Below are 25165 nucleotides of genomic sequence, written 5' to 3' on the forward strand. Positions count from 1 at the left end.
CTTCAACTTAATTCACCACCGCAAACCCCTCTTAATTCAACACCTCTGAATTCACCAATTCCAAACAGTCGGCAAAATAAAAGCGTCGTGTGTTTTGTCTCGTGCGGAAAAGGTGTATTGTTTCAATCCTATTCGGAATGGCCGGATTCAATCCAGTGGACATGGTCGAGGAAGATGCGGCCGACCTGCAGTTTCCCAAAGGTAGATCTTCGATAGGTGTATGAATACTGCCTGAAGGAGCTGACCCTTGCGTTTGTTTACAGAGTTCGAGACTGCGGAAACACTTCTGATCAGCGAAGTTCACATGCTACTGGAGCACCGGAAGATGCAGAACGAGTCCTCGGAGGAAGAGCAAGAGTTTTCCGAAGTGTTTCACAAAACATACACGTACACAAACGAGTTCCGAAAGTTCCGCAACAAGGAAACCATCGCCAGCGTTCGCAGGTTAGCAGAATGATCAACCCGGTCTTTCATTGAAATGTCCTAGTTCAATGTATTCTTCTTCTTGCTTGTATTCCAGCTTGTTGATGCAGAAAAAGCTACACAAGTTTGAGCTCGCGGCGCTCGGAAACCTGTGTCCAGCGTCACCAGAGGAAGCGAAAGCACTGATTCCCTCCCTCGAGGGTCGCTTCGAGGACGATGAGTTGCAACAAATACTGGACGACATCGGCACAAAACGCAGTTTACAATACTAAGTCCGGGGCACAGCGCGCTTCAGTAAGGAACATTGTAACTAAACGCATCGGCCAATCCTGTCACTGGGAGGGGTAAAAAATGATGTGACAACCCGCAGATCTAAAATATTCCAATAAACAATGAAAAGCAACTTACAATGTAGTTTCTGGCGGCCGTACGCTTCACGACTTAGCAACTTTGCCAACTGCTGATGGCACTTGCAGTATGTACGCTCCAGTTCATGTACCTGAGATTTGGCAACAAAGTCGGCGATCGTACTGTTGTCGGCGATTTGACCCTTCGCATCCATTTCAATAAAGTTAACCGTAGTGCGCCATTCGTCTCGCAAAATGGAAACCAGTTCTAGCATGCGTGTGATTCCCTCGAGCACCGGTTTGCTGTCCTCCTGCTGGAAGCAATGCTCAAAGATCGTACTAATGTACAGTTGGTGAGCTGTTATCATGTCGCTCAAATTGTCGGCGCGATCGAGCTTCGCATCCAGCTGTTCACCGAATGACTGGAGCACGTGGGTCATCAGGTGCGAATGTACACATTGCAAGGAAAATATCATCCAGAACTTCAGCATCGCTAGGCGCTTCAGTATCAGATCCATCATGCCGAAGGCCGCATACGGTGGTCGCCGTTTCTGCGACCAGGGAAAACGCAGCATTTCCAAAGTTCCCAGGGCCCATTTTACTTTCAGCAGGAATCGAAACACGCTGTTGTAGCTCGCAAGTGTTGCATCGTTGATCATGTTGCTCAGATCATGCCCCGGGATGTAGAGTACGCTTATGGTGTCGATCGCCTGCAGCACCGTCGGATGGTCTAGCCCGTACCCGCGTGAGCGATCGATTTCAACCGTAAACAATGACATCATGTCGTTGTATCGCGACGCCAGGATGTCACTCAACTGAGTCGTGAGCAGGTACGGATTGGCCCAACTTTCTCCTGCTTCGATCCTTCGAAACAGATCACTGTAGAAATAATCCATCAGATCGCTAGCCTCCAGCAGCAGCACCTTTCGTATGTTCCTCAAATGGTCCATGACATGGAATTCGTCCTTGTAGATGTACGTCACGTAATGGTTTGCGGCCTGTCGCTTAGTTTCCATTAAGTTCTTTATCGCATTAAACAGCACGTGCTCCAGAGGCAGTGGAAGCGTCGTGATCGAGTTCAGTGTCACGTATACCGTGTGCGCGTTTGTGAGGTTCGGTTCCTTCACCACCGTGGACGATTTATCTGATAAATCATGATCCGTGTGTTCACTAACCAAGCAAATCGTGCTATTTAGCGCCATCAGGAGCAGATCGTCGCTACAGATTTCCTGAATTTCTTTACGCAACTGAAGCATTTTTGCATTTTCTTTGCCCTGCAAGGATGAATAAAAGAAGGTTACATCGGGTGTCAGCAGGAAAAACTTACTTGTGCAGACCACTACCAACCGTTTCATCTTTCGTTGCAGCGTTGCTATCCGTATTAACTTCGTCTTCCGTTCGGAATCTTTGCAGCTCTTCGACGATTGCCTCCAAGAAGCTCAAATATACTAAGCTTTCGTCTTCAGACTCGTGCTCCCGTCGCATATCGCTGATCCTGTCCAACCCGTTCAGTATGTTCAAAGTATATCCCGCTTCGAGGGAGTGGTGAAGCAGGAGCTTGATGATGGGATCGTTTTCAATCACTTCCGAAATCGCAGAGCTGACGTAGAAGGAACGTTTCTTGCACTTCGAAAACAGCCGTGCCTGGTAGCCTGTGAGCACGCCGATCGGCGCATTTTCTGAATACTGTTTCTCCACCAAAAATTCCTCTCGCCAGTCGTCGAGACGACCTTCCGTCCACCAGATGTCGATCACGTTCATGTAGCACTTGAGTGTGGCCAGCAGCAGTGCGAAGGCAAGATTGCCTTTCTCCAAATTGGCGCTCAACTTCACGCTCCGGAACAAGCCCGACAGCAAGTGTGCTACGGCAATGTGGGCCGGAAATTTTGTCCAATCCAGTACCGAAAATCGATGAATATCGTAGAGCTTCTTTAAAACAAACAGCTCCGGTTCCAGCTCGTGAAACAGTGTGATAATGGTGTGCGTTTTGCCCGGCTCTTGCCGCATCAGTTCCTGTTCCTTCGCTATCATCACCATTTCCATGTTAACCAAAAAACTTTTTACGCCAGCCGCATAACATTCGAAAGAATGAGGCGCCAGAACCGTGCTCGTCGTATCATCCAGCACTCTGCTGCAGAAATTGCGCAACCGATATGTAATAGTCATAAATTCGGTGAAGTTTAGCAGAAATGTTTGAATGCCATGTTCCGTTGTGCTGGCCAGTGACACGTTGGAATTGATCCAAATCTGATCATCGTCGATTCGAAATAGCTTACAATCGACTGGCGACGTGAACATCCACAGAATTTCTCTCAACACACAGAGCTCCGATATGGTGGAGACGGGTTCCGATTTAAGGAATCCGTGCGATGCCTTAGCGACGCATTCGGACCAAAAATCGCAAAAGGATGCACCTCTATGATTGCTAACCACTTCTACCTTGAACTGCGGATCGTGCCACCAGTTCATGTGTACGTTTTGCTCCAACCAATGAACCACATGGTTTTGGTCGAATGCCAGATAGTTTGGTTCCGGTCGTGGCGGCTCAATCTTGTTGAAAATCACAACCTCATTGGACGGTGCACATTGACCATTGACCATATGCCCAACTTCAATCGTCTCCAGTTCTGTATCTTTCTGCTCAAAGCCATCGTACGGTTCCTTTCCCTCATCTTCAGGATCCGACCAGTCACTTAGGTCCGAGCCGTCGTTGTTCTCAGCTTCGAAGCGCACATTGTCTTCCATCAATTCAGCGACGAGATCATCTTTGTCCTTCTCAGGCAGCCGTTGTTGCACGGGCTCCGGAAGAAACAGCTCAATAGCCTTCCCGGTGCGTAGCCGTTCCTTCATTGCGCCAACCGGATTGTAGGCAACAGCTAACAAAAACAATAGCACCGACCAATGAATCTCATGTACGTAGTGATCCAAGCAAATGGGATCCTTAATCAACTCCTCATAGCAGCGCCTCAGCTGCGTTGCCTCGGTAACGAAATTCGATATTTCCATGTTTTCTATTACGGCTTCCATCTTTCTGCTGATTTCGTGGCTGTTGACCGACAGAAAGGAATGGTTTCGTAACATGCCCATCGTGAACTGGTGGCACAATGCAAAATTTTCCTCATCCTCCTGCAGACGGAAAGAACGAATAGAAACGAAAGATTCAACCCACCATTGTTTTGTGTAACACATTGCACATTCTTACATCAAACCCGGTCAATAATTTTACAAACTCAGGAACATATCCTTGAATCAATGCCTCCACCTCGGAAAGCACAGTAGACATTATTTTGTCGGCCTTCGCTGCGAAACCAAAACGAACGATACTTTTAATCCATCTGCTTTCAATCTGACCGATATTTATATCACCGTTTCAGGATATTGTTTTCTTTTGAGGCAGCTCCGATTGTTGACAGAAGCCAGTTGTCAAACCAAAGATCGTTAACAAATGGTTCGGAACCGGTCTCGACAACATAACAAACCGTTTTTTTCATTCCAAAAAGAATAACTTTATCAAATGAGTTTTGAATTTAGCTATTCGTGCTCCTGCACAGAAAGCTTTCCTTTAACGGTGAACGAGCTGCACCAGAAACGCAAGGAAAACGATTGGAGAGAAACAGTTGATGCGATTGTTGATCGCATATGGGAGGACAAAGATAGTGAGGCAATGTTGACGATGGTGCGTATTTAGAAGCCTCTTTCGACCATGGTGTGACTAATGCCTTGTTTCAATTCAATTTTAGATCGGAACTGTACACAAACTTCAAAACACCTACCAAACACCTGTATGTGAGGACGATGCGATCAGCTACGATACTACTGCTGATGCTAATCTTTCACGAGATGGCCTGCGGTTGGGGGTGATGAAAAGCCTGTCGAACAACACCCCAGATAGCGGTTGTTGCCTATGCCGCAACGTTTCCGAGCGATTGTCAGTCATCGTGGACGCAGGATTAGCAGAACTGAATGTTGAACCGATCGTCAATGAGTCCCTTTTAGCAAAGGTCCATCTTTTGATGCCGTTTGTAAAGAAATATCAACACGACGTAACGCTTCTTACATTTTTCAAACGGCTCTGGCATCATGCTGTAAGTCATTACGTCCCCACGCTTATCGAAGTCCTCTCTCAGGCTTATCCTGAGTACTTGAATCATTTTGTGGGCAACCTATTGCAGAGCGAAGAACCAAAGTACGAAACCATGCAGTCAAGCCCAGAATTCCAGTTTCTCTCACGATGCCTCACGGTTGGCCCATCATTCTTCGTGATTCTTACCTATTTGGCTGAACACGAGGGATATAGGGCCGAAACACTGATGATTGCGTTCGTACGGTTTATTAAAACAAAATTACCCACGAAGGAGTTCTTTACATTATTTCCTAAACATATTAGACCTTACGCTATCGTAATGAACGAGATTATCGATCCTACCGATCCGGAGGCGCAAACGATGGTGTCTAAACTTCGCACTCAACACCCCTTGGGCTACAGGATGCTCGTCAAGATTTCCCCTGCTTTTTACAGTCTTTGAAAATTTTAATTTCTTAAACCGCCTCCTAAGCTGTTCTAACCCAATTTTCCTCATTCTTAGATTGCAAGCCAGTAGCTCCCTGGGGCGTGCAGTATGCTCTATATGGTCGACTTCAATAAAAGGTCTGTGACTAGAACTTATCTTCAAGATTGCTTCACAGAGTTCTGTTCCGTTCAATTCCATGATAGTCCTCCTCAAGATTGCCGGTGTCGTAGCTAACAGGGTGCACGTATTGTGCAACAAGAGTTCACCGTACACCTGTACATGGTTGCCTCTGTTCGGCATTACTTTGTGGAAGTTGGCCACAGAAATGTCCACAGCAAAAGAGCAATCCGGAAGCTGTATTTCCCTGAAACCAACCACGAAGTTTTAATACGATTTTGAGTGAACTAATTATGTTGTCGATGCCAATCCGTAGCCTACTCACTTCGGTAGTTCAGGTATCGCCAGCGACATCAGTTTCGCACCATCCTCTGCCAGCTGTCCTATGACCGCACACTTTCCATGGTGAAGTTTAACAGGGTGATCGATGAGCGCAACTTCCTCCACTAGGAGCGGTTTGTAAAACTCACAAAATTTTGAATTAAAAGGACGCTCCACGGGAGAGGGCATTGGCGGGTCGGTTTGTTTTGTAGCTCTCACTTCTCGCTATTTAGTAGAGAACCCGTACGAGACATCCTCTCCCAAACGGAACCGTATGTTGTATGTTTACGTTATCGTGAACGAAACTTTCGGAGCGAACGATTCGGAGCAAGAAACTTACTATCCTGCCCATGGCTCCTTTTCGTAAATATCAGTGTTTTGCAATCCTACAGATCGCTTTGAAATACCGTGCCGTGGTCATTCCCCCACGCAATTCACGCTACGGCTACAGCGGAGAGGACAGTGCTTCTCAGCCTCGTTTCACACTCTCTACAATTTGATTCTCCCCGCTTGACAACCACTGACATTCGGGAGTTCGTCAAATTTGTCACAACAACGTAGGTGGCCCAACAATCGATGCAATTTTGCCAATTTTTACTATCGGCTTTCGATCACTTTTTTCGGTCCCTCTATTGTTTGCTTCCGTCGCGGTGCCGTGCTTGTGCGAACTGATCATACGGACTGCCATTGATCGTGCATGCAAAAAATGTTTAGGTACTACTAAAGGCGACTCAGATAATAGTGCAACGTATGATAAAGGACGGACATTGTAGCACATTTTGTGGTAAGTGAAAGTGTCGGAAATAGTGCGATCCCTGGCGGATTGCGAGTCTGATGCAAAGCACACTTCGATTGCATCGGTGTACGCTTTGACCGCTTCATCGGCTGCCGCTTACGTAGCAAGAAGTGAGTTCGCTCGGGGAGGCTCGGGGCAAGCAGCTGTTATTTACATTTCGAAACGTAACAGTGTGCGGCAGACGAAGGAGGACGGATGATTGCGTGCAGCCCACTTTATCATACCACCCCCACACATGAAACCCGAACAACGGTTTCGCCCCATTTTATCGGTGAATGTAAACAAAGTCCTGTTATAATTGCTCCCCTCGTTTCGACGCTTCACATCTAGAGCTTACACGGGTTTGGGGCGCGAATCATTCTCGCGTGCATAACACGCTGCCTGCTTTTCTTCTGCCACAGATAGCATCCAACCACACACAGCATCACGTGCAGGCCATGGGAGACGGATGTTGAAACGGTGCAGGTAAAACGATCGATTGGCCGATCGAAGTGTAAGCGCAGTGCAGTGGCGCCGTGCGATGCCACGTTCAACTAGCTTGCAAAGCAGCGGCACCCGAGTGTGCGGTTCCCTGCAGCCGGAGCAACCGCTTCCGTCGGCGATGTCCACTGGAGTCGGGAACAGTGACATGGGCATGGCGTTCGATTCGTACGCGAGGCCATCGAACATTACCATTACGACGGGGACCGTACCGGGTGGGCACGGTACAAGCGTAGCACCGAGATCACGACCTAAGCCAACCCAACAAACGTCTTCCTCGACTACACCCTCGATCGGGCTGACCTTGGCTCCGATATCGCTGAATCCGTCGCCGAAAAACGTCATCTCTCCCGTTCCTGCGGCAACCGCAAACGTAGAGTGCGGGAAGTTTGTGGCCAACTTTGACGACAAATTTCTCGCTGCCTCAGTTCCCCGGCAGAGTCCCCTATCGCTGGAAGGTGATTCGACGTCCTTCAGGTAAGCTCTTCCCTGAAGCTCAACCATCTTGGATCGAAGTAATCATGTGCCCTTTATCGCCCCTCGGCAGATTCGCGGTTCCATCGAATGCCGTTTCGCCAGCTGCCCTGCTGTCTCCGTTCGAGCAGGAACCCATGTCGACATCCACCACCACCGTTTCTGTACGTCCTCGGCCGACGGCACTGATTCCATCGCAGCAGCACATCCTCAGCAACTCCAACAGCGAAAAGTCGCTCGTATCTCCTCTGTCAGGCTCATCCACCTGGAACCCGTTCGGTGATCCGTCGCCGTTCAGCCCCATTTCGACGCTGACCGAAGATCAGCTGTTTGGGGCCGAGTTCGATAAGCTGCGGCTCGAGGGAAGCCAAACGTCCATAGTGACCTCGCCGGAGGAGATGAAATCGGACCGCTGTGCGCCGTATTGGGGATCGCAGACGCGAGGCTCCCTGTCACAGGCCTTATCAACTGGCATGCTGCATGCGGCAGCGACCGGTGCCCACGGGAACGGCGGTAACTCCAGCAGGGCCTCGGGTCTGCAGCTCGGGGACGAGGATCCCTTCGGCTCGGCACCGTTTACGTTGCCGAAACGGTTCAAACAGAAAAGCAGCTCCTCAAAGCTAGCGTCGAAGCTGAGCGATCGGTGGCGACACGCCGTCGGTGGCCAGGGTGGGAAAGAGAGTTTGATCGAAAGCACTCCCGTCGAACCGCTGTCCGGCAATGGAATCGAAGCGTCGGCCACGAAGCACAAGGAGCAAGGAGCGCTGGACAAATCGACGCTAATTGGCGGGGGACCAAAGAATTTGAAACTGGACGATCTGATCAGCGGGGCCGGCGAGAAGGATTCGCCCAGCTTCATAAAGCTGCCGCTGGACGATCGCAACAAGTACGAGAAGCTCAACTCCAACGGTGTCACTTCGGATGACAGTGATTCCGAGTATTACCCGGAATCGGTGGGAGGATCGATCGTGGGTAGCGGAGTGGCACCCGGTGGCGTGAGCCTGGGATCCGGTTCCGGCCACGGTGGTGCGAGTGTGGGCGGAAGTGCGAAGAAGCAAAGCTTTAAGCAGTTCGTCGAGAGCAACATTCCGGAGAAACTGCAAGCAGTTTACCATAAGGTGGATAAGAGCCAAATAAAAAATGTCCAAATCGTGAAGAAGCTAAGAAGCAAAGTGGCCCACGGCAGCACAGTGACCGGGGGTGCGCCAAACATAGCCACCAAAGGGAAGCGTTCGGGCAAGGGTTCGGCGACGCAGGACGAACGTCGGGCAACGGCGGGAACGGGAGAACAGGCATCGGACGATGACTCTATCGGGTCGGCGTCCGATCTTCGTGCCAACGACGACTTTCCCGAGGGCGAGGAACCGGAACCGGTGCCTCCGAGTGATGGCCGGGCCAAGAAAAAGCTGTTCGGCCGCGGTGCGTTCGGCGCCGGTGGCGAGGGCAGCGTGGACGACTGCATTAGCGAGAGTATAAGAACGTGCGGTTCAAGTGCCTACCACGCGGAGTGTGAAAGTGTGACCACGAACGAGGACAACACGAGTCGCATCGTGACGCGGGTGCGTGTCAAGAAGCGTGACCATCTCGATTCGAAGCACAGCGTGATCGATGAGGACGATTCGGCCGAAGAGGACATGATACAGGGCGAGAAGCCGCTCCTGCTGGACGACGAGCTAGACTACGAGTCAGCCGCCGAAAACAACACCAGCGGAGAGGAGATCCTAATGGATCCGTTCTCTCCCGATGACGATGGAGTCAGTGCGGCACCGGCGGTGCAAAAACCACACAGACACCCCCCGGAGTGTCCACCGGAAGACGACGGCGCTGACGTCGAACTGGATCCGTTTGCGATGGCCCCGTTTCGGAAGCCGTTCGTACCGAAGCGGTCAAGTGGAATGAAATTTTTGCCCGAAGTTCACTCGATTCCGGAAAACCCTTCTGCCCTTCTGCCTGCGAATGACTTTATGACCTCAACGCCAATAAAACCCTTACCTGCGATGCCGATGCCACCGGTACCGAGGCTACCGGTGTGTAACGATTTGCTCAATCTCGATGAACCGTCTGCCCCACCATCGTCGCGCGAAAAGTCGCCCCACTTCCAACGGGATCTGTTTGGTTCGGAACCATTTCCGGTGAATACGATGGTCACCATTTCGCCCAGCCTTGTAAGTGGCCAGCCGGTGGCTTCGCCTCCGCCACCGCCTCCGCCAGTAATTTCTCAGGAACCGATAATCAGTAGGGTTACGATCGAACCCGGGTCCGTCTCGCTGACACACATCGTCCCGCACGCGCTGAGTCCTTTGGTTCCGGTACTACCCGCACCACTACCGCCACCGCCACCACCGGTCTCGTTGACTGCCAGCCAGCAGACGAACAACAGTATTCTCCCGTTAAACTACTATCACCAACCGCCGCCGCAGGTAGCCGCCGTATCATCGGCTAGGCGGAACTACGTCAACTTTAGCCAAATACCGTCTCACAGTATCGGAAACATTTCGCCAGACAACAACTACGTCAACTTCCGGCCGGACGACGATCTCGATGACGACGTACGCAACCTCAAGTCCGATGACTACGAGGACAACAGCAGCGATCCGGTGTCGAAGGTTTCCTCCAAAGGGTTTCTGACGAAAAAGCAAAAGGTAAAATACAACCACCTGCTCGAGCGGGGCGGTAGCGGCTCAAGTGGCCATCACGGAAATGGTGATATCGGCGTCGCCCTTGGCCCTGCATCGTCCGTCAGCAGCACGATCGGGCAGAAGGTCAAAGCGAACGTCAGCGGCTACCGGAAGGTGCTGTCGTCGGAGAGTGGCAGCGGCGTAGTAGGCAGCGGGAAAAGCAAAAAGGACGACCACCATTCATCCAAGCAACCGAAGGCGTGCAAAACGATGGGATTCAGCAACATGAGCTTCGAGGATTTCCCGTCTGACGAACTGGCCGATGAGGTGGACGTGGTCACGACGGATGGGCATCGATTGAGCGGAGTGGTGGCGGCGGCCGGCAGCAAGCTAATGAAGATGGCTCCGTTCGAGGTGATCCGCAACGAAAAGATGCTGCTGGAGGCGGAGAAAAAGTTTGGTTCACTGAAGCGTCGCAGCAACCCATTTTCCTGATTGTACGCCGAAGGATACAAGAAACGAAAGTGAACTCCGACGGTTCCGTGGGTTTGACCTCGTTAACTACAACAGTATATACACAGATATTTATAGACATTGTTTAGGAACCACGTAGGCAGCTAATGCGCAACTAATTTATTCAGCCATTTTGCTCCTTCTTTGAATCCGATCCGCAACGGGCGGGCTGGTTCGGGCTGCCGTTCTCCACGCGCTGAGCGGGAGTTTACGCACATCGCTTAAATTTCGTTGAGTATGTATTTATGAAAATTCGTTTAGAAGTAAAAACTATTATTAAAAAGTTGTGTCAATACGCTTTGCGCAAAGCGTATGAGTGTACTGAGCTAACGAAGAAGGATGTCGAGATTGACGACTGAGCACCTGCGAATGTTGAGTGAAACGTAGGACCTTTTTCCCAGTCAGGATGCAGCTATACAGTTAGTTCAGCGATTAGTGCACAAAGTAAGCGAAGAGTCCTCTCTTGCTGGCACTATGCGCCACTACAAAGACTATATTTATCTCGATATTTCCAAACAAGCAGACGAAGCTATTGTGTTCGGAGATAGTGTTTGTACATCTGTGATGGAGTGATACGGAGCAGTGTCTGGTTGTGCGTCGGTTTTCCACTTTCAAGTTGACCAAGTTTGGCAACGGCAAACACTGTCTTTTCTATCGGCTCCAAGATCACGATCAGCCCCTCTAAGCCTTCGGGAGAACCACAGGATCAGAATCTGCATTTCTTCTCAAATCGCAAGGTCGCCATCCGCTTTTTTGGTTTAAAGAGAAACATGAGGTTCCTGGACTGCGTGGACACCGATCTAATCTGCGAACATCTTGCCTCGTTTGTTTCGAGTGAAACTGAATATATTCAATAAATGTAGTCGCTTGACTATTCGTATATAAAAATATACATCAACATAAATATATATTTATAAAAACAACTGCTTTGACTTTATCTTTGCACCACAAACATGCTTTATTTTAATGTCGCTTATCGCTAATCTCCTCGTCGGGCCGTTTTACATGTTGAGAACTGCGCTACAGCGCGCGTCCGCTTCTTTGAATCAAGTGAACAGTATTTTTGTACCTTAAATGCCAATCCCGATGCCGCTGTCCGCAATCTACAGCATCAAGCTTTGGCGCAGTTTGCGCACGGTCATGTGCACGGTTTGGTGCAGCTGCTCGTCCTGGTCACACTCGACCTCGTGCGTCTGGAGGTCGATCACGATACGCTTGCCACGGACCGTCACCGTCAGTCGGTTTGAGTCGATAAACTTCTCCATCGACTGCTCGCCAAACAGTTCCTGGAGTGTTTCGATGAGGCAGTTCTGATAGTGCTTTTCGTCTACCTTGGACGCCCGAGCACTCACCACGTTGCTGCCGGCGATGTCACACTGCAGCAGACAGGCCATCACCATGTCGGCGTACATGTCGTTGACCGGGGTCGCTTGCCACTCCAGTATCACAATCTTCCCGTCCGCCGTCAGGTCGATGCAATCGCACACCCGCAGCTTGGCCGTAGCGGTACTGCCTTCCGGTATCGGACACTCGGCAACACTCCCCGGTCCACTGGCCCGCTCGAGCAGCAACTTCAGCACCACCGTCGAACCGGGCCAGTGGATACTTTGACGTTGGGTCACGATCGACATGCTCATGTCGGTGTACTTCGAGAGATCGGTTGGTGCGAGCAGATGGTACTTGAATTCCCGCTTTACCAGCACCCCGCCCAGGCGCTGCTTATCGACTGGTTCTCCCACGGCCAGCGTCCCCATCACTTTGGCCGTTTTCTCCCCGCGGAAGTACAGTTCGACCGGTTGTGTATTGCGCGGATTGTGGAACGTGATCTGGACCTTCGGGTTGGCCTCGTACTCGCGCATCAGGGCCGACTTGAGGCGCCCCATTTCGTTCTGCTCGCCATGTACCAGCACCACGTGCGTCGGCTGGAGCAAGCGGATGAACTCGCTCGTCTGCTGATAGTCGGTGTGGGCCGAGAACGAAATATAATCAACGCTCATGTTGAGCGGTAGCTTCTGGCCGTTCATGCTCGTAATTTCTTCCGGCTCGAAGAGGATCGTTTTCGCGAGCGTTCCTTCCACGCAGTAGCCGGCAATGATGACACCGTTCTTCGGATCGGTACACCACGTCTCGAACAGCTCGCGAGACAATCCGCTCTGCATCATACCGGGCGACGCCATCACCACGCACGGACCCACGTCGTCAAAGTGGTCGATTCCCTTCAGGTTCGAGATGAACCGGAACACGAACGGATTGTTGATCGCAATCTGCCGGCGAATCTTATCGTTCATCGCATTGATGTACGTTTGGTACACGGCCATACACTTTTTGGCCAGCGACGACGCGTAATAGATCGGGATTTCCTGCAGGTCCGGGTTCTGGCTCCAGTACTCGTCCAGGATGAGCAGCAACTCTTGGGCACGTCCGAGAGCAAACACCGGAATCAGGCAACGGCCACCCTGAGTGACTATCTTCTGCACCAACGACGTGAACCGGTTCTCACGATCTTCACGCTTCTCGTGGATGTGCGTGCCGTAGGTGGACTCCGTGATGAGCACATCCGGTCGCATGGCCGGTATCTCGGCGGCCATCAGATGCCGGTCTTCCTGGCGCGAAAAGTCCCCCGTGTACAACACCCGTATGCCGGCGATTTCGATCATGAACATGGCCGCACCCAGCACGTGGCCCGCGTTGTACGCCCAAAAGCGCACCCCCAGAATGTCACGCTCCTCGTGAAAGTTGATCGTTTCGATCTTTTCCATGCTCGCCTCAAGGTCCGCCTCCGTGTACAGCATCTGGTCCGTCGAGATGTTGCTGACCTTAATGTAATCCGACAGCATCCACCGGTAAATCGCTTTTGTGGCGTGCGTCATGAAGCAGCGGCCCTTGAACGAGGTTTTCTGCAGAAACCAGGGCAACGCCCCGCAGTGGTCGAGGTGGAAGTGTGAAATGAACAGCAGATCGATTTGATCCGCATCGATCAGATCGACAAACGGAAGGGCGTCCATCCCGGACAGTCCCGGGTGGATGCCACAGTCGAGCATGATCTTTTTCCCCTTAAACTCAAGCATTATGCACGAACGGCCCACCTCCTGTCCCGCACCGAGTGGCCGGATTACCATCAGATCGCTCTCCTCCTTCAGCAAGCGCACGCCGGTTCCGTTCGCTGTGCGTTTCTGTGCCATTCTTGGGGGGTTCCCTTTGATAACGACACGGCTAAGAACTAACACACAATTGATTCAATTTTTGTGTCCTCCAGCGAATGTTTCTCGCGCGGCACGGGCTTTGTTTATGATTTGCGGACCGGCTTGTCAAAAACGCTTCGCTTTGTGTTTTGACAGCTTCACAGTAGGCCGGGAAGCAAAACACACGTGCAGATTCTCGGTAAAAGTTCGGATTCGGCGTGTTTAAATGGCGCGACCAGCCTCGAAATGGGGCGCCCTGTCCACACCCTTAAGCCAACCGGTTCTGGAAGTTATCGAGGGTCTTGGTTTCGAGAAAATGACCCCTGTGCAGGTACTGTAAGACACTTACACGTTGGTGCGTTAGTAAACAGTATTTTTCGTACCACAGGCGGCCAGTATTCCGTTGCTTCTGTCGTACAAGGATGTGGCAGCGGAAGCCGTGACCGGATCCGGCAAAACGTTAGCGTTCGTTGTTCCGCTGCTGGAGCTATTGCTGAAGCGGCAGAAAACCGCCGCCTGGAAGCGAAATGAAATCGGGGCCCTCATCGTTTCGCCGACCCGCGAGTTGGCCACACAGATCGACCAAGTGTTGGGAGAATTCCTTAGTCACGATGAGTTACGCAGCTTCCGGAAGAAGCTCGTAATCGGTGGCAACTCGGTGGAGGATGACGTCATATCGATCATGCAGGACGGTACAAACATTCTCGTTGCCACGCCGGGCCGTTTGCAGGATCTGTTCGAGCGTACCGGAGACCTTAACCTGGCGGTGAGGGTGAAGAGCCTAGAGTTACTCGTCCTGGATGAGGCCGATCGGTTGCTGGATCTGGGCTTTGAGGCAACGATCAACACCATTCTGGGATATTTGCCTCGCCAGCGCCGCACGGGGTTATTTTCCGCGACGCAAACGAAAGAGGTGAAGGATTTGATGCGCGCCGGTCTCCGCAATCCGGTGTTGGTGAGTGTGCGCGAGAAAGCCTCGACGAGTACGCCGAAGCGGTTGCAGAATTACTACGTCGTTGTCGAGCCGGACATGAAGCTGGCAGCGATGCTCGAATTCATGCGCAGCCGTCAGATCAAGAAGGCGATGGTTTTCTTTCCCACGTGTGCTTGCGTCGAGTATTGGGCCGTTGCCATGGGAACGCTCGTTAAGCCAATGGCCGTTATGGCACTCCACGGCAAGATGAAATCACAGCGAATACGCATCCTGAAGGCATTTCGCGACGCAGACAGTGCGCTGCTACTGTGCACCGACCTGCTAGCCCGGGGAATCGACATTCCCGAGGTGGACTGGGTGCTGCAATGGGACCCACCGTCGAATGCAGCTGCTTTCGTCCATCGTGTCGGTCGTACCGCACGCCAAGGATCGGATGGGAACGCTCTACTGATGCTGCTACCGTCGGAGGATGCGTACGTCGACTTTCTGACGCGCAACCAAAACGTTGCCCTAAAACAACTCAAACTGCAGACGAAGCAGTGCGACGCCGACAGTGCCCTGGCCACGTTGCACCGACTGCAAACGGAGGATCGAGCGCGGTTCGATAAAGCGAACCGTGCTTTCGTGTCGCACATTCAAGCGTACAGTAAACACGAATGTAATCTTATACTGCGCGTAAAGGACCTCGATCTGGGCAAGGTGGCCACCAGTTATGGGCTGCTGCAGCTGCCAAGAATGCCCGAAATGAAGCCCCATTTCAGCGAGTCGTTCCGGGGACCGGATCCGGCGGTGGACATTTGGAAGCTCCGTTACAAGGACAAACAGAAGCAAGCATCGTTCGAAGGTAAAATGAAAATCTACAACGAGACCGGCGAGTGGAAGGGCAAGAAAAAGCTGATCAAAAAGAAGTCAATTCCCTGGGAGCTGGCCAATAAAGCGCGCGAGGAGCGCAAAGAGAACCGCAAAAAGCGTCGGGAGCAGAAGCAGAAACGGAAAGCGGCGGTCGAAGCCGGCGAAACGGCCCCGGTAGCCAAACGGAAGCGCCACAAGTTCACCCAGGAAGACCTGGACGAGCTCGCGAAGGATATTCGGATGCTAAAGAAACTGAAGCGGAAAAAAGTCACCGAGGAAGAGTGTGACGATGAGATGGGATTGGATGGTGACCAGTTTTCGGATGAATCGGACTGAGCGGAAGTCGGGTGCAGATTGTTAAGACATAATATAGATTCTATTAAAGAACAGTTATCTCTACTCTAGTGAACGCGTTTGAACGTTAAGAAGTGGCAGGTTGAAGCTCAAGGACACGGCCCTCGAGCACGTGCAGTCGATTGTTCGTAGCATTGGTAAAACCTTCCCGGGTGCTAAACACGATGAATCCATACCCGCGACTGATGCCGGTAGTCTTGTCGTAGATTACGTTAGTCGAGTGAACGTGCCCGTACTTGGAAAAGTACGCCTTTAGCTCCTTGGTGCTGATGGTCCACGGCAGGTTGCCAACGAACAGTTTCTGCACTCCGCGAGCAATGCTACCCGCGGCCGCGGCTGCCGTACTGGAAGACATTGTGGCACCTCCCTCGCTCCGTCGGTAACTAAGCTCGCGATGGTCGCACGATTTCCAGCAGATGGATCGTATGGTTGCCCATCAACTCCTGCGGATCGACACCGAGCTCTTCGCTGAGGTTGTCCAAGCTAATCACCGAGCACGCCAGATCCCACTTTTTGAGCAGATTTTCTATGCACCAATCCGCACTGCGCTCCTGGTACGTGAAGATAAACTTGGCCCCCGGATTCGACTCGAGCACGAACGAGATAGTGACAAGGATTTCCTCAAACACGGAAGGGTCGTAAAACACGTCGGAGGCGATGATCAAGTCCACCGGTCCGAGTTGGAGCGCTTGATCGTGAAAGAGGCCCCACGTCAGTCCGATGATCTCGATATCTTTAGCCGGGAGCAGATTGTTCACCCGACAGCACCGATGGATGTGTTCCAGCGTTTTGGGCAGCGTACTGCAATCGCTAAGTGTTACGTGAGCACCACACTTGGCGGCCAAGATGCCCGGTAGCGCGGTGCCTGCGCCAAGCTCCAGTATCCGTTTGCCGACGAGTGAGTTTCGTCGTTCCCACAAGAACCAAGCCAGCACGTGTGCAGAGGGCCAGGTGTAGAACGAGTAGCCCGGCAATGGGAGCTATGGAAACCGATACAATATAAGCGTTACTAGCGACTACCAGTTTGTTTCGCACGCGTGTGACGAAAGCTCGCTTTTTGACACTCCGAGCGTCAACTGGGCCAAACAAACAAAAACAAGCCCTTCTCGGTGCCTTTGCTTTTTATGCTTACCTCGGGGATCAGAATTTCCAGCTTTTCTCCACTATGCGCAGTACCGTTTCTGGATTTACTGCCAAAAACAAACCGTTTTATCTGCTCGCCATCGTTGTCCATCTGCTGGAATTTGGTCATTTTTGTCCAAACTGTGTGTTTGGCATTGGGGGCTTTGACAGCAACTTCTTCTTCTTCTGGAAGGGAAACTGTCAAAAGGTACCGCAAAATAGTAAACAAACCGTAAGCGGACGAATTTACCATATCTCTGCACAGAAATAGACGATTGCAGTCAAAATGAAGTCTTCGGCATGAATTACGAAAGACGATGGTGTTGAGTAAGTCAGTGTTCAGCAAGGATTTAAAGGTATAATAGTGAATTATTTTCCAGAACCCCAAAATTATGTCTATGGTGCCTGATGCTTCGAAGGCTCTAATGCGCGACGATTCCGGGCAATATAAACTTCAAAAAATCTTCGATTTTACACGTCTACAGGTAGTAAAATTGTAACAACAGGCATCCCACGTTGTTTGACAAGAAAAGCAGGTCTATGATACTCTTATTTTTACAGATTTGTGCACGACGTGCGAAAGGCGTTTGAAAAAAGATGGATCGGTTTCGCTGGCGATGCAATGAAAAGAATGATATGGTCGATAGATTTATCAAATAGCAGAACACAGCGAAGAACGGCGCAGATATCAGTAAAGACCATCTGTCGCTCTTCACAACGCTCGCTCATAAGTTCTTGGGCACAGTTCCTGATAGATGTGTTTGGAGCGATTCCGGACCACATTTACTCTTTTGTCTTAGATTGAAGTTGCATGTGTTTATTTGTTCCCTTGATTTCTCCGTTGCCACGCCGTTGCGTTCTTTAGGTAATGATAAAAACTTGAAATCAATATAAATATGTAGAACTAGCTGTTCCCGGCGTGCGTCGCCACTCCTCATTTATTGATTATCCGGCGCTTCAGATGATCGAACTTGCCGGTGAAGTATCCGACCGGCTTCCCTTCTCATTTCCCGCTGCTCCCCCTGTTCAGGCGATCCGGATTCGCGGTGATCGATCTGATCGGCTTCTCTTCTCCCTTCTTGTTTGATCCATGCCAAAACTCGCACCGGCTGTTTTTGGCTTTAAAGCTACCGATAACTGTCTGGCGCCGCAGTTCCACTTTGGATTTATTTTTTCATATTTACCAATTTTCTGCAACCATTTTATACATAAATGTTATGAATGAACCTTTCGAATAAATGTTCAACCATCGAAAAATATTAAGCCGTTTTTGTTTTATAACCAAATGAGAAAGGGAACCGTTGTTAGATCACCCTGTATATAGAAGAATAAGAAGGAGATAATCTAACTGGCATTGAATCCCATAATAAACAAGCAGAGTTGAGTTTTAATTCGAACAGAACAAACACAATCCTCATATCAGCACACAGCCTCTCAAGCTGGATTGAGCTGACAGCGCTGTTGAAATACCTGCTTCAAGCGGATCTGAAGAGGTAATATAAACGCGTAGGTCATGAGAATCATACATAACAAAGAAAGAGAAAGCAGCATTGCGCACTCGCAGTTGGCGAGAGCAGGCAGTAGATAAACAATAATAAAAAAATATTAAACACATTCGCTTGGGTAGCTGTCATTTTCGCGAGGCTTTTACGAGAACACAAAAAGAACCACAAATTCATGAATTGGTAGTGGAAAACTCGTAAATCGTCCATCAGCATCGAGAATCGACTATGGGTGCGCGTGATTGTGTCCTTTGGCGTGAAGCACGTGGTTTCCGCGCAGTTTAATGATAGGAAGCGCTCGTCGGATTGTCGCCCAAAACAAAAGCCCAGCGGTGTGTGGAAGGCAATTAGCGCTAATTAATGTAATGTCCCAAACGAATCGCATCCACCGTGACCAGAATCATGCATATGAAAGGACTGACGTTATCGGCCATTCTCGAGCAAGGCACCACACGGCGCCGCAAATCACCGCCGAAGGAAGAGTGTCCCAAGAAGCAAAAACGTGACTCCTGGCGCAAGGTACGTTGGCGCGTAGCGTGGAACGATGTACTTAATGATGCTGAAGTTGCCTCCCTTTTATCCCACAGATTGCAGCAATTTTGAACAAATGTGAATCCAAACGGACACACGAAGAGATCCGGTTGCTGGAGAAAGAGCCAGAGGTGGTGAAGCAAGTCCTGGCACGGCGGAAGCGCAACGTAGAGTACAAGGAACGTGTGCTGGAGACAGAAGATGAGCCGGAGGTAATCGAACGCAAAGCGCTGAAGCTGGCGCAAGCCATAGCGAAGGCAAACCACCTGATCGTGTACACTGGCGCCGGCATCAGTACCTCCGCCAAGATACCGGACTACCGTGGAAGCCAAGGAATATGGACGTTGCTGGAGCAAGGGAAAGACATTGGCGAGTACGATCTTTCCCTTGCCGATCCCACCTTCACGCACATGGCTCTGTTCGAGCTTCACCAGCGCGGGATGCTGAAGCACGTGTTGTCGCAAAACTGTGACGGATTGCACCTGCGTTCCGGACTGTCGCGCTTTTCGCTCTCCGAAGTGCACGGCAACATGTACGTGGAGGTGTGCAAGCAATGCAAACCGAACGTCGAGTACTGGCGCCTGTTCGACACGACCCAATTCACCGCACGGCACTATCACAAGACGAACCGACGATGCCGGCGGTGCGGAGGCCCCCTCATCGACACGATCGTACACTTTGGCGAGCGAGGCCAACTCAAGTGGCCGCTCAACTGGGCCGGCATTACACCCCATACCGAGAAGACTGATTTGATCCTCTGCATTGGCTCGAGCCTGAAGGTGCTCCGCAAGTACACGTGGCTGTGGGCCACGGATCGCCCGATCAAGAAACGACCGAAAATCTTTATCGTCAATCTGCAGTGGACTCCGAAAGATAAGGTCTCGACTCTCAAAATCAACGGACGGTGCGATGAGGTCATGAAACTTGTCATGAAACACCTGTGCATCGAGGTGCCGACCTACAATCGGCTCAAGGATCCGATCTTTGCCCACGCGACGTTGTTGCTGGCCGAGGAGCAGCACACGGCGTCACAACCGGCACTGAAGAAAAGCACTGCCAAAGAGGAAACTTCGGCGTCGAACGGAGAACCCTCATCGACAAATAGCGATATTGTTAAAAAAGAATCAGTTCCCGATCAGTCTGAGATTAAAATCGAACCCACGTTCGCTGCGACGACGTCCTGCGTCTCTCCCCAGCAGGTGTATCTAAACAATCTTTTACTGGCGCAGCAGCAGCAGCTGGCCAGTAGCTACAATATGTTGCTCACTTCGGTAAAACGACCAGACGTACGACCCGTTTTGCCTCCCCTAGTTCCCTGTATGTCTTCAGTGACACCGATCGTAGTCCCAGGTACAGCACAAGTGAAGACAGAATCGAGCGACGAACCCGCAGCGGAACACAACACGCCAGATTCGAAAGCTGTGGTTCCACCGGTGAACATTATCAAAATTGACACCGCTTCGAACCTGTTTGGAAACCTACGGCATATGCTCGGTGCGATCAATCTTTCCAATGCCAGCACCTCGGGAAGCAATGCTGCCGGTGGTTCTCAGTGTGGCACGATGGTCGATGAAAACAGCAGCTTCTCGGGAGCACGATCGCCCGAACCTATTTGTAACGATCGATTCCAATGTTGACGTAATTCATCTTATCAATTCGAATGTTAATTTCTTTTCCTTTTCATTTGCACTTTCAGTTCCACTGCCGCTGTTACTGCAACCTGGTGTAACGATTGTACAGAAACCATCGAACGGTCCGAATGTGACGGAACAGAATGGTTCGAACACGCCTTCGCTTCCGCCACGGTGTAACAAAATACAGTTGATCGTAAAACCGATGATCGTCAGTAACCCTCCCAGTCTGGTACCGTTGCATCACCACAACGAGTCAAGTAAATCACAAAGTGATGATCAAGTGGTACCGAAAGCAAGTGAAACGGCCTGCGAAGCATCGTTAATGAACGAGCCATTAACCGTGGCTGAAAAGCTACCGGAACAGATTTTCCAAACCGTAGCTGGTCACCAGCGCGTGGAGGAATTCTCATCGAAAGCCGCAGAAAGGAATGGTTGTAGTTTAGACCAGGCAGATGATCTTCAAAGGCAGCGCCAAGAAAATAGCTCAGATAATTCAATCGAGAGCGAAAACGTTCCCCCAAAGCAACCGGGCACAGAAGCAACATCGACGTCTGAATCAGATGCTTTGGAAGTTAGCGGAATTTCTTTACGAAGAGATGATGGAGAACAGCTTCAATCTGTGACTAGTCCCCGGCAGCCAACGATGGTAGAATCACTTGACTTGACAACCGACAGCATCGCCAACGAATGTACTCAAATAGTTGAGAATGAATCAGTGGCAAAAGGCACAATAGTGGTTGAAGATACAGAAGTCACTACACCGAGCACTCCTGAGCTTCCCGACGAAGAGCAACAAGTAAAGTTGTTAAGCAGCGATCACGACGAAAAGCACACTGCACTCCCGGAACAGAACGATCAGATTCATGGAATCAAGCTTGAAGCAGATCAACCTGCATCAGAAATATCTGGCAATAACGACGATGAAGTATCAGAAAGCAATCCGTCTTTAATAGAGCTAGCCCCAGCGGATTCTGGTATGAAACAAGAACCCTTTGAAGATCGAATGGCTCACGAAGAGGTACTAGATGCAAGAGAACAACCCAAGCAAGTAAAGATCGAAAAAGAACTAGTTACAGAGCAGGATAATGCTCGTGATGATATTGGAAACTGCTCCCCTGCCGCTGCATTGTATGATCCCGAAGATGAGACAAATAAGACGATTCAATTATGCGATATTGAAAAGCCTATAATAGCCGCAGTCAATGTTTCAGAAGACAACCTTCTATTTCAAAGCGAACACACCTCAAAAGAGGACACAAACCAGGTCCGAAGTGACAAGGTGGACAGTGGTTCTACGATCGACCCCTATCCGTCTCCAAAGAAAGGCGACGAAAGGACGCCACATGAACGAAACGAACCGGCTGAGGAAATATCGAACATGAACTGCGACCGTTTGAAGGACGACAAAAAAGTAAGCGTAACAAGCGATGTCGCATCTTCTCCATCGCATGACGAGCGCAACGGGTTCGTTACTGACGTTCCGACCATCCATCCCGAAGGTAGCCCTCTTATTTCGAAATCAAAAAACTTTGATAACGTGCCAGTCGACGACGATAAGCCTTTGATTGAAAAAGCGGAAACAGAGTCGGATAACGTCGCCAATCGCGAACAAACGATAGAAAAGAAGACTTTTAGTGAAGAAACAAATGACAGCATTCGGCCGGATATGTCGACGATCGAAGAAGCCATTGCCTCGGTAGATGGAACAACTGAAAAAGGAAAGGAACCATTAACAAACGGAATAACTAATAATGATTGTAAAACGACCGATTGGAATGCCGCTCCGGATGAAACGATAATGGATTTGGGAAGCGAAGATTCCTGGCGGGAGCAAGAATGGCAGCTAGACGAGGAAAGGATACAAGCAGAAGCTTGTGACGGCGCAATGAACCAAACCATCAAGACTGAAGAAGCAAGTGTGATCGAAGAGCATACTGTAGAAAAGGACGATGAAGTTCAACACCAACCGGACCAACTCGCCGCTGAGGGTCTTTCGTCCACTAAACCTTTCATCACTAACCCGACCAATGGGAACGTACTCAAGGTCCCGGTGCTAAACGATGAACGTCATTGCGATAGAGGCGTTTTTTTACAGCATGATACTTTACCCGAATCAAACCCAAACCCTGAAGATGAACACGCAAATAAGACAGAAGCTATGGACGCAAACGACCAACCGTTGGTGGTCGATGAAAGCGATGATAAACTTGCCAATGTTCCTTGTAATCTGTCCCCCTTCGTATCGTGTGAGCCTATCAAACTGATTCCGTCTGAAACCGCGGACCTAGCAGAGAAGGCGAGTGAAAAGATGGAAGTGGGTGTAAACTTCAAACCTATCGGTCAAGACGTGGACCCAATCGGGGATCTCTGTAGCAACGATAAGAATGATCATTTTCAACCGATCGCAGAAAAAGCGATCCTAGCTGAAATGTCGGTCGATCACTCGGTAGAAGAAAGCTTACCGATGGCATCAGAAAAAAGGAATGCCATTGACACGGTCGATGAGACCATGGCAGATGAAAATGGTTTTCCTCTTAGTCCCGTGGAAGCGGAGCTGGACCTTGAGAATTCTACTGTGTCGCATGATCCAGCAACTGTGAGAGAAAACCGACTAACCGACGCGTCTACGGAGGAATGTAAGTTGCTCATGCCACTGGTTCCGTGTTACATTAACAATACAGTCTATACTTTCCCATTTTTAGTCCATTCTGGAAGCAGATCTCACCCATCGGCCATACCCGATACCGAGCGCAAGAATGAGTCTGCTGACAAAAATCAAAAGATGGTCAAAGTGGTCTTGAGCAATAGTGCACTGTTCGAGCTGTACGAGGCGGCCCCTAAATTGCCCGATCGTTATCCTCCGGCACTCACCTTGATCACGCCAATCAAGTATCAGCTTCCGGCGCACGTTATCGCTAAGATGGCGACAAAGGCTCCGGCCGTTCGCCCTATGCCACTTGCCGAGACCCATTCGGGACCGCCAGCAACGGCAGGATTGCACAGTGAACCGACGAATAACGATCCTCCAGTAAACATTTATAGTAACGGTTTGAAAGGAGCAGGATCCCCTCCAGTACACAATGTCGGTGTGATGCCATCCGTTTCCACTGCCTCTTTTATGCCTGCGAATGGAACAATGGCAGCATTCATTCTCAAAAACAATAGCTTCATCACAACCAATCCGCTCTATCCGAATCTACTGAACTTTCCGCCCGGGATCGGGGCCAACCTAGTCTTTCTTACGAGTCCAGTCAAACCACCGGCGACAGCGACCGTCGGTGGACCGTCTGCGGCACAGCTTGTAACACCGTCCGCATCGAACGGGAACGGTGTCGTGAATGGCCCGGGTGCGGTAAATACTCCGGTTACGCCGATTAAAACCTTCCGCGATGATTCTGACGAGCAGACGGACGAAGACGACGACCGTCGTGGGCGAATGCGGCGCTCGAAAAGGCTCGCAACGGCGCGCATCAACAAACAGCTTGCCTCACCGGAGAAAACCGATTCCGATACGGATTCGAACGATACGGATCGTTCGGCTCCGCGCAGGCGATCGAACCGTCGTTCGAGGGACACGCCCAACGAAAGCGACGAACTGACCGAGTCAAGCTGCACCGGTGGCCGGCGGTCGACAGGACGGACGCGAAGTTTCCGCATTCGGCGCAAGCCAGAGTTCCTTAACATTAAGCACCCGGAAAAGAAAAAGAAACGTCCGAATGAAGACACTCCACCGGACAAGGACGACACGAGCGGTGGTTCGCGAGTGCCGGTTGGAATGAGTACACCGCCAGCGGTCAGCAGTTTATCTGGTGTGGCGACGGCAGCCGGAATGATCGCCGCCAATCGGATATTCACGATCGCCTCACCGATCAGTTACTTGCCGGCGTCGATAATCGCCCCGATCGGAGCGTCTTCGAGTACGGGTAAGTGTGAAAATAGCTACATTTGCTGAATGGTGCCTTTTTAACATTTTTGTGCGTTTATTGTTTGTTACATTTATTTACCCTCAACGCTTTGAGTTCTCCTCACGTCCGTTCGTTTTGTTTATCGTTTGCGAGGGGTTTCTTTGGCCACTTTTAATGGCATAATGTTCAGAGCAACGTGAGAAATTCAACAGTTCCGGATTGAAAACTGTGATAAACTTCTTGACGTGACTTTTATGCTGCTAAACAATCGTATGATAAGAGTGCCGTTATTCGTTGCCTTGTTAATTCGCTTTCACTAACTTATTTTATTCTTTCTTTTGCAGCTATTTCGCAGCAGGAAAAATACAAACGCATTCTGACCTACTGCAAGGCGGCCATTCAACAGCAACAGCAAACGGTCAGCAGTAACACGGTAGTTCCGTTGCCCCAGTGGTACGACGTCAACTATGCCTATTCCGGTCTGCACAGCATCATACATCCGCCGCCACCGAACGTGAATCTGTGGGGCGGATTGACACCGGCTAAACA

The 25165-nt window shown here is 50.5% G+C and overlaps 9 protein-coding genes and 1 long non-coding RNA gene across 10 annotated transcripts in view; 6 read left to right on the forward strand and 4 right to left on the reverse strand.

The window, feature by feature from the left end:
- The first annotated feature begins 62 nt into the window (after positions 1 to 62).
- LOC131208593 (DNA-directed RNA polymerase II subunit Rpb4) lies at positions 63 to 845 on the forward strand. Its single transcript, XM_058201391.1, has 3 exons — positions 63 to 201; positions 264 to 444; positions 521 to 845. The coding sequence occupies exons 1-3, from the start codon at positions 138 to 140 to the stop codon at positions 693 to 695; spliced, it is 420 nt and encodes a 139-aa protein (XP_058057374.1). The 5' UTR covers positions 63 to 137; the 3' UTR covers positions 696 to 845.
- Positions 502 to 3469, reverse strand: LOC131208591 (gamma-tubulin complex component 5-like). The gene is made up of 3 exons (XM_058201389.1): positions 2118 to 3469; positions 832 to 2044; positions 502 to 758 (listed from the first exon to the last, which is right to left on the reverse strand). Exons 1-3 carry the CDS (start codon positions 3369 to 3371, stop codon positions 715 to 717), a joined length of 2511 nt encoding a protein of 836 aa, XP_058057372.1. The 5' UTR covers positions 3372 to 3469; the 3' UTR covers positions 502 to 714.
- A 778-nt stretch (positions 3470 to 4247) lies between these two features.
- LOC131210464 (uncharacterized) lies at positions 4248 to 5374 on the forward strand. The gene is made up of 2 exons (XM_058203722.1): positions 4248 to 4446; positions 4511 to 5374. The coding sequence occupies exons 1-2, from the start codon at positions 4285 to 4287 to the stop codon at positions 5294 to 5296; spliced, it is 948 nt and encodes a 315-aa protein (XP_058059705.1). The 5' UTR covers positions 4248 to 4284; the 3' UTR covers positions 5297 to 5374.
- Positions 5375 to 7035: 1661 nt separating this feature from the next.
- Positions 7036 to 11418, forward strand: LOC131209867 (uncharacterized). Its single transcript, XM_058203017.1, has 3 exons — positions 7036 to 7087; positions 7166 to 7472; positions 7543 to 11418. Exons 1-3 carry the CDS (start codon positions 7036 to 7038, stop codon positions 10580 to 10582), a joined length of 3399 nt encoding a protein of 1132 aa, XP_058059000.1. The 3' UTR covers positions 10583 to 11418.
- Positions 11419 to 11612: 194 nt separating this feature from the next.
- LOC131210047 (cleavage and polyadenylation specificity factor 73) lies at positions 11613 to 13782 on the reverse strand. Its single transcript, XM_058203235.1, has one exon. The coding sequence runs from the start codon at positions 13780 to 13782 to the stop codon at positions 11704 to 11706; it is 2079 nt and encodes a 692-aa protein (XP_058059218.1). The 3' UTR covers positions 11613 to 11703.
- Positions 13783 to 13987: 205 nt separating this feature from the next.
- On the forward strand, positions 13988 to 15957 carry LOC131208264 (probable ATP-dependent RNA helicase DDX55 homolog). Its single transcript, XM_058200923.1, has 2 exons — positions 13988 to 14113; positions 14171 to 15957. The coding sequence occupies exons 1-2, from the start codon at positions 14009 to 14011 to the stop codon at positions 15902 to 15904; spliced, it is 1839 nt and encodes a 612-aa protein (XP_058056906.1). The 5' UTR covers positions 13988 to 14008; the 3' UTR covers positions 15905 to 15957.
- Positions 15923 to 16277, reverse strand: LOC131208266 (SRA stem-loop-interacting RNA-binding protein, mitochondrial-like). The gene has a single exon (XM_058200925.1). It carries the CDS (start codon positions 16275 to 16277, stop codon positions 15990 to 15992), a length of 288 nt encoding a protein of 95 aa, XP_058056908.1. The 3' UTR covers positions 15923 to 15989.
- Positions 16278 to 16305: 28 nt separating this feature from the next.
- On the reverse strand, positions 16306 to 17190 carry LOC131208265 (histone-arginine methyltransferase METTL23). Its single transcript, XM_058200924.1, has 2 exons — positions 17055 to 17190; positions 16306 to 16902 (listed from the first exon to the last, which is right to left on the reverse strand). Exons 1-2 carry the CDS (start codon positions 17172 to 17174, stop codon positions 16306 to 16308), a joined length of 717 nt encoding a protein of 238 aa, XP_058056907.1. The 5' UTR covers positions 17175 to 17190.
- A 73-nt stretch (positions 17191 to 17263) lies between these two features.
- Positions 17264 to 18001, forward strand: LOC131211160 (uncharacterized). Its single transcript, XR_009156883.1, has 3 exons — positions 17264 to 17371; positions 17425 to 17529; positions 17606 to 18001. It is a non-coding gene; the product is annotated as an uncharacterized LOC131211160 (long non-coding RNA).
- Positions 18002 to 18948: 947 nt separating this feature from the next.
- Positions 18949 to 25165, forward strand: part of LOC131211566 (uncharacterized) — a 6784-nt gene continuing 567 nt past the window's right edge. Inside the window, exons 1-6 of the mRNA XM_058205080.1 lie at positions 18949 to 19065; positions 19134 to 20691; positions 20774 to 21007; positions 22331 to 22627; positions 23414 to 24634; positions 24961 to 25165. The exon at positions 24961 to 25165 is cut by the window's right edge and continues 567 nt beyond it. Coding sequence (XP_058061063.1) covers positions 18949 to 19065; positions 19134 to 20691; positions 20774 to 21007; positions 22331 to 22627; positions 23414 to 24634; positions 24961 to 25165 — 3632 coding nt within the window. The remainder of the gene's footprint in view (positions 19066 to 19133; positions 20692 to 20773; positions 21008 to 22330; positions 22628 to 23413; positions 24635 to 24960) is intronic.

The sequence above is a fragment of the Anopheles bellator genome, chromosome 2 (assembly GCF_943735745.2).
Source record: "Anopheles bellator chromosome 2, idAnoBellAS_SP24_06.2, whole genome shotgun sequence".
In the NCBI taxonomy this organism is placed as follows: domain Eukaryota; kingdom Metazoa; phylum Arthropoda; class Insecta; order Diptera; family Culicidae; genus Anopheles; species Anopheles bellator.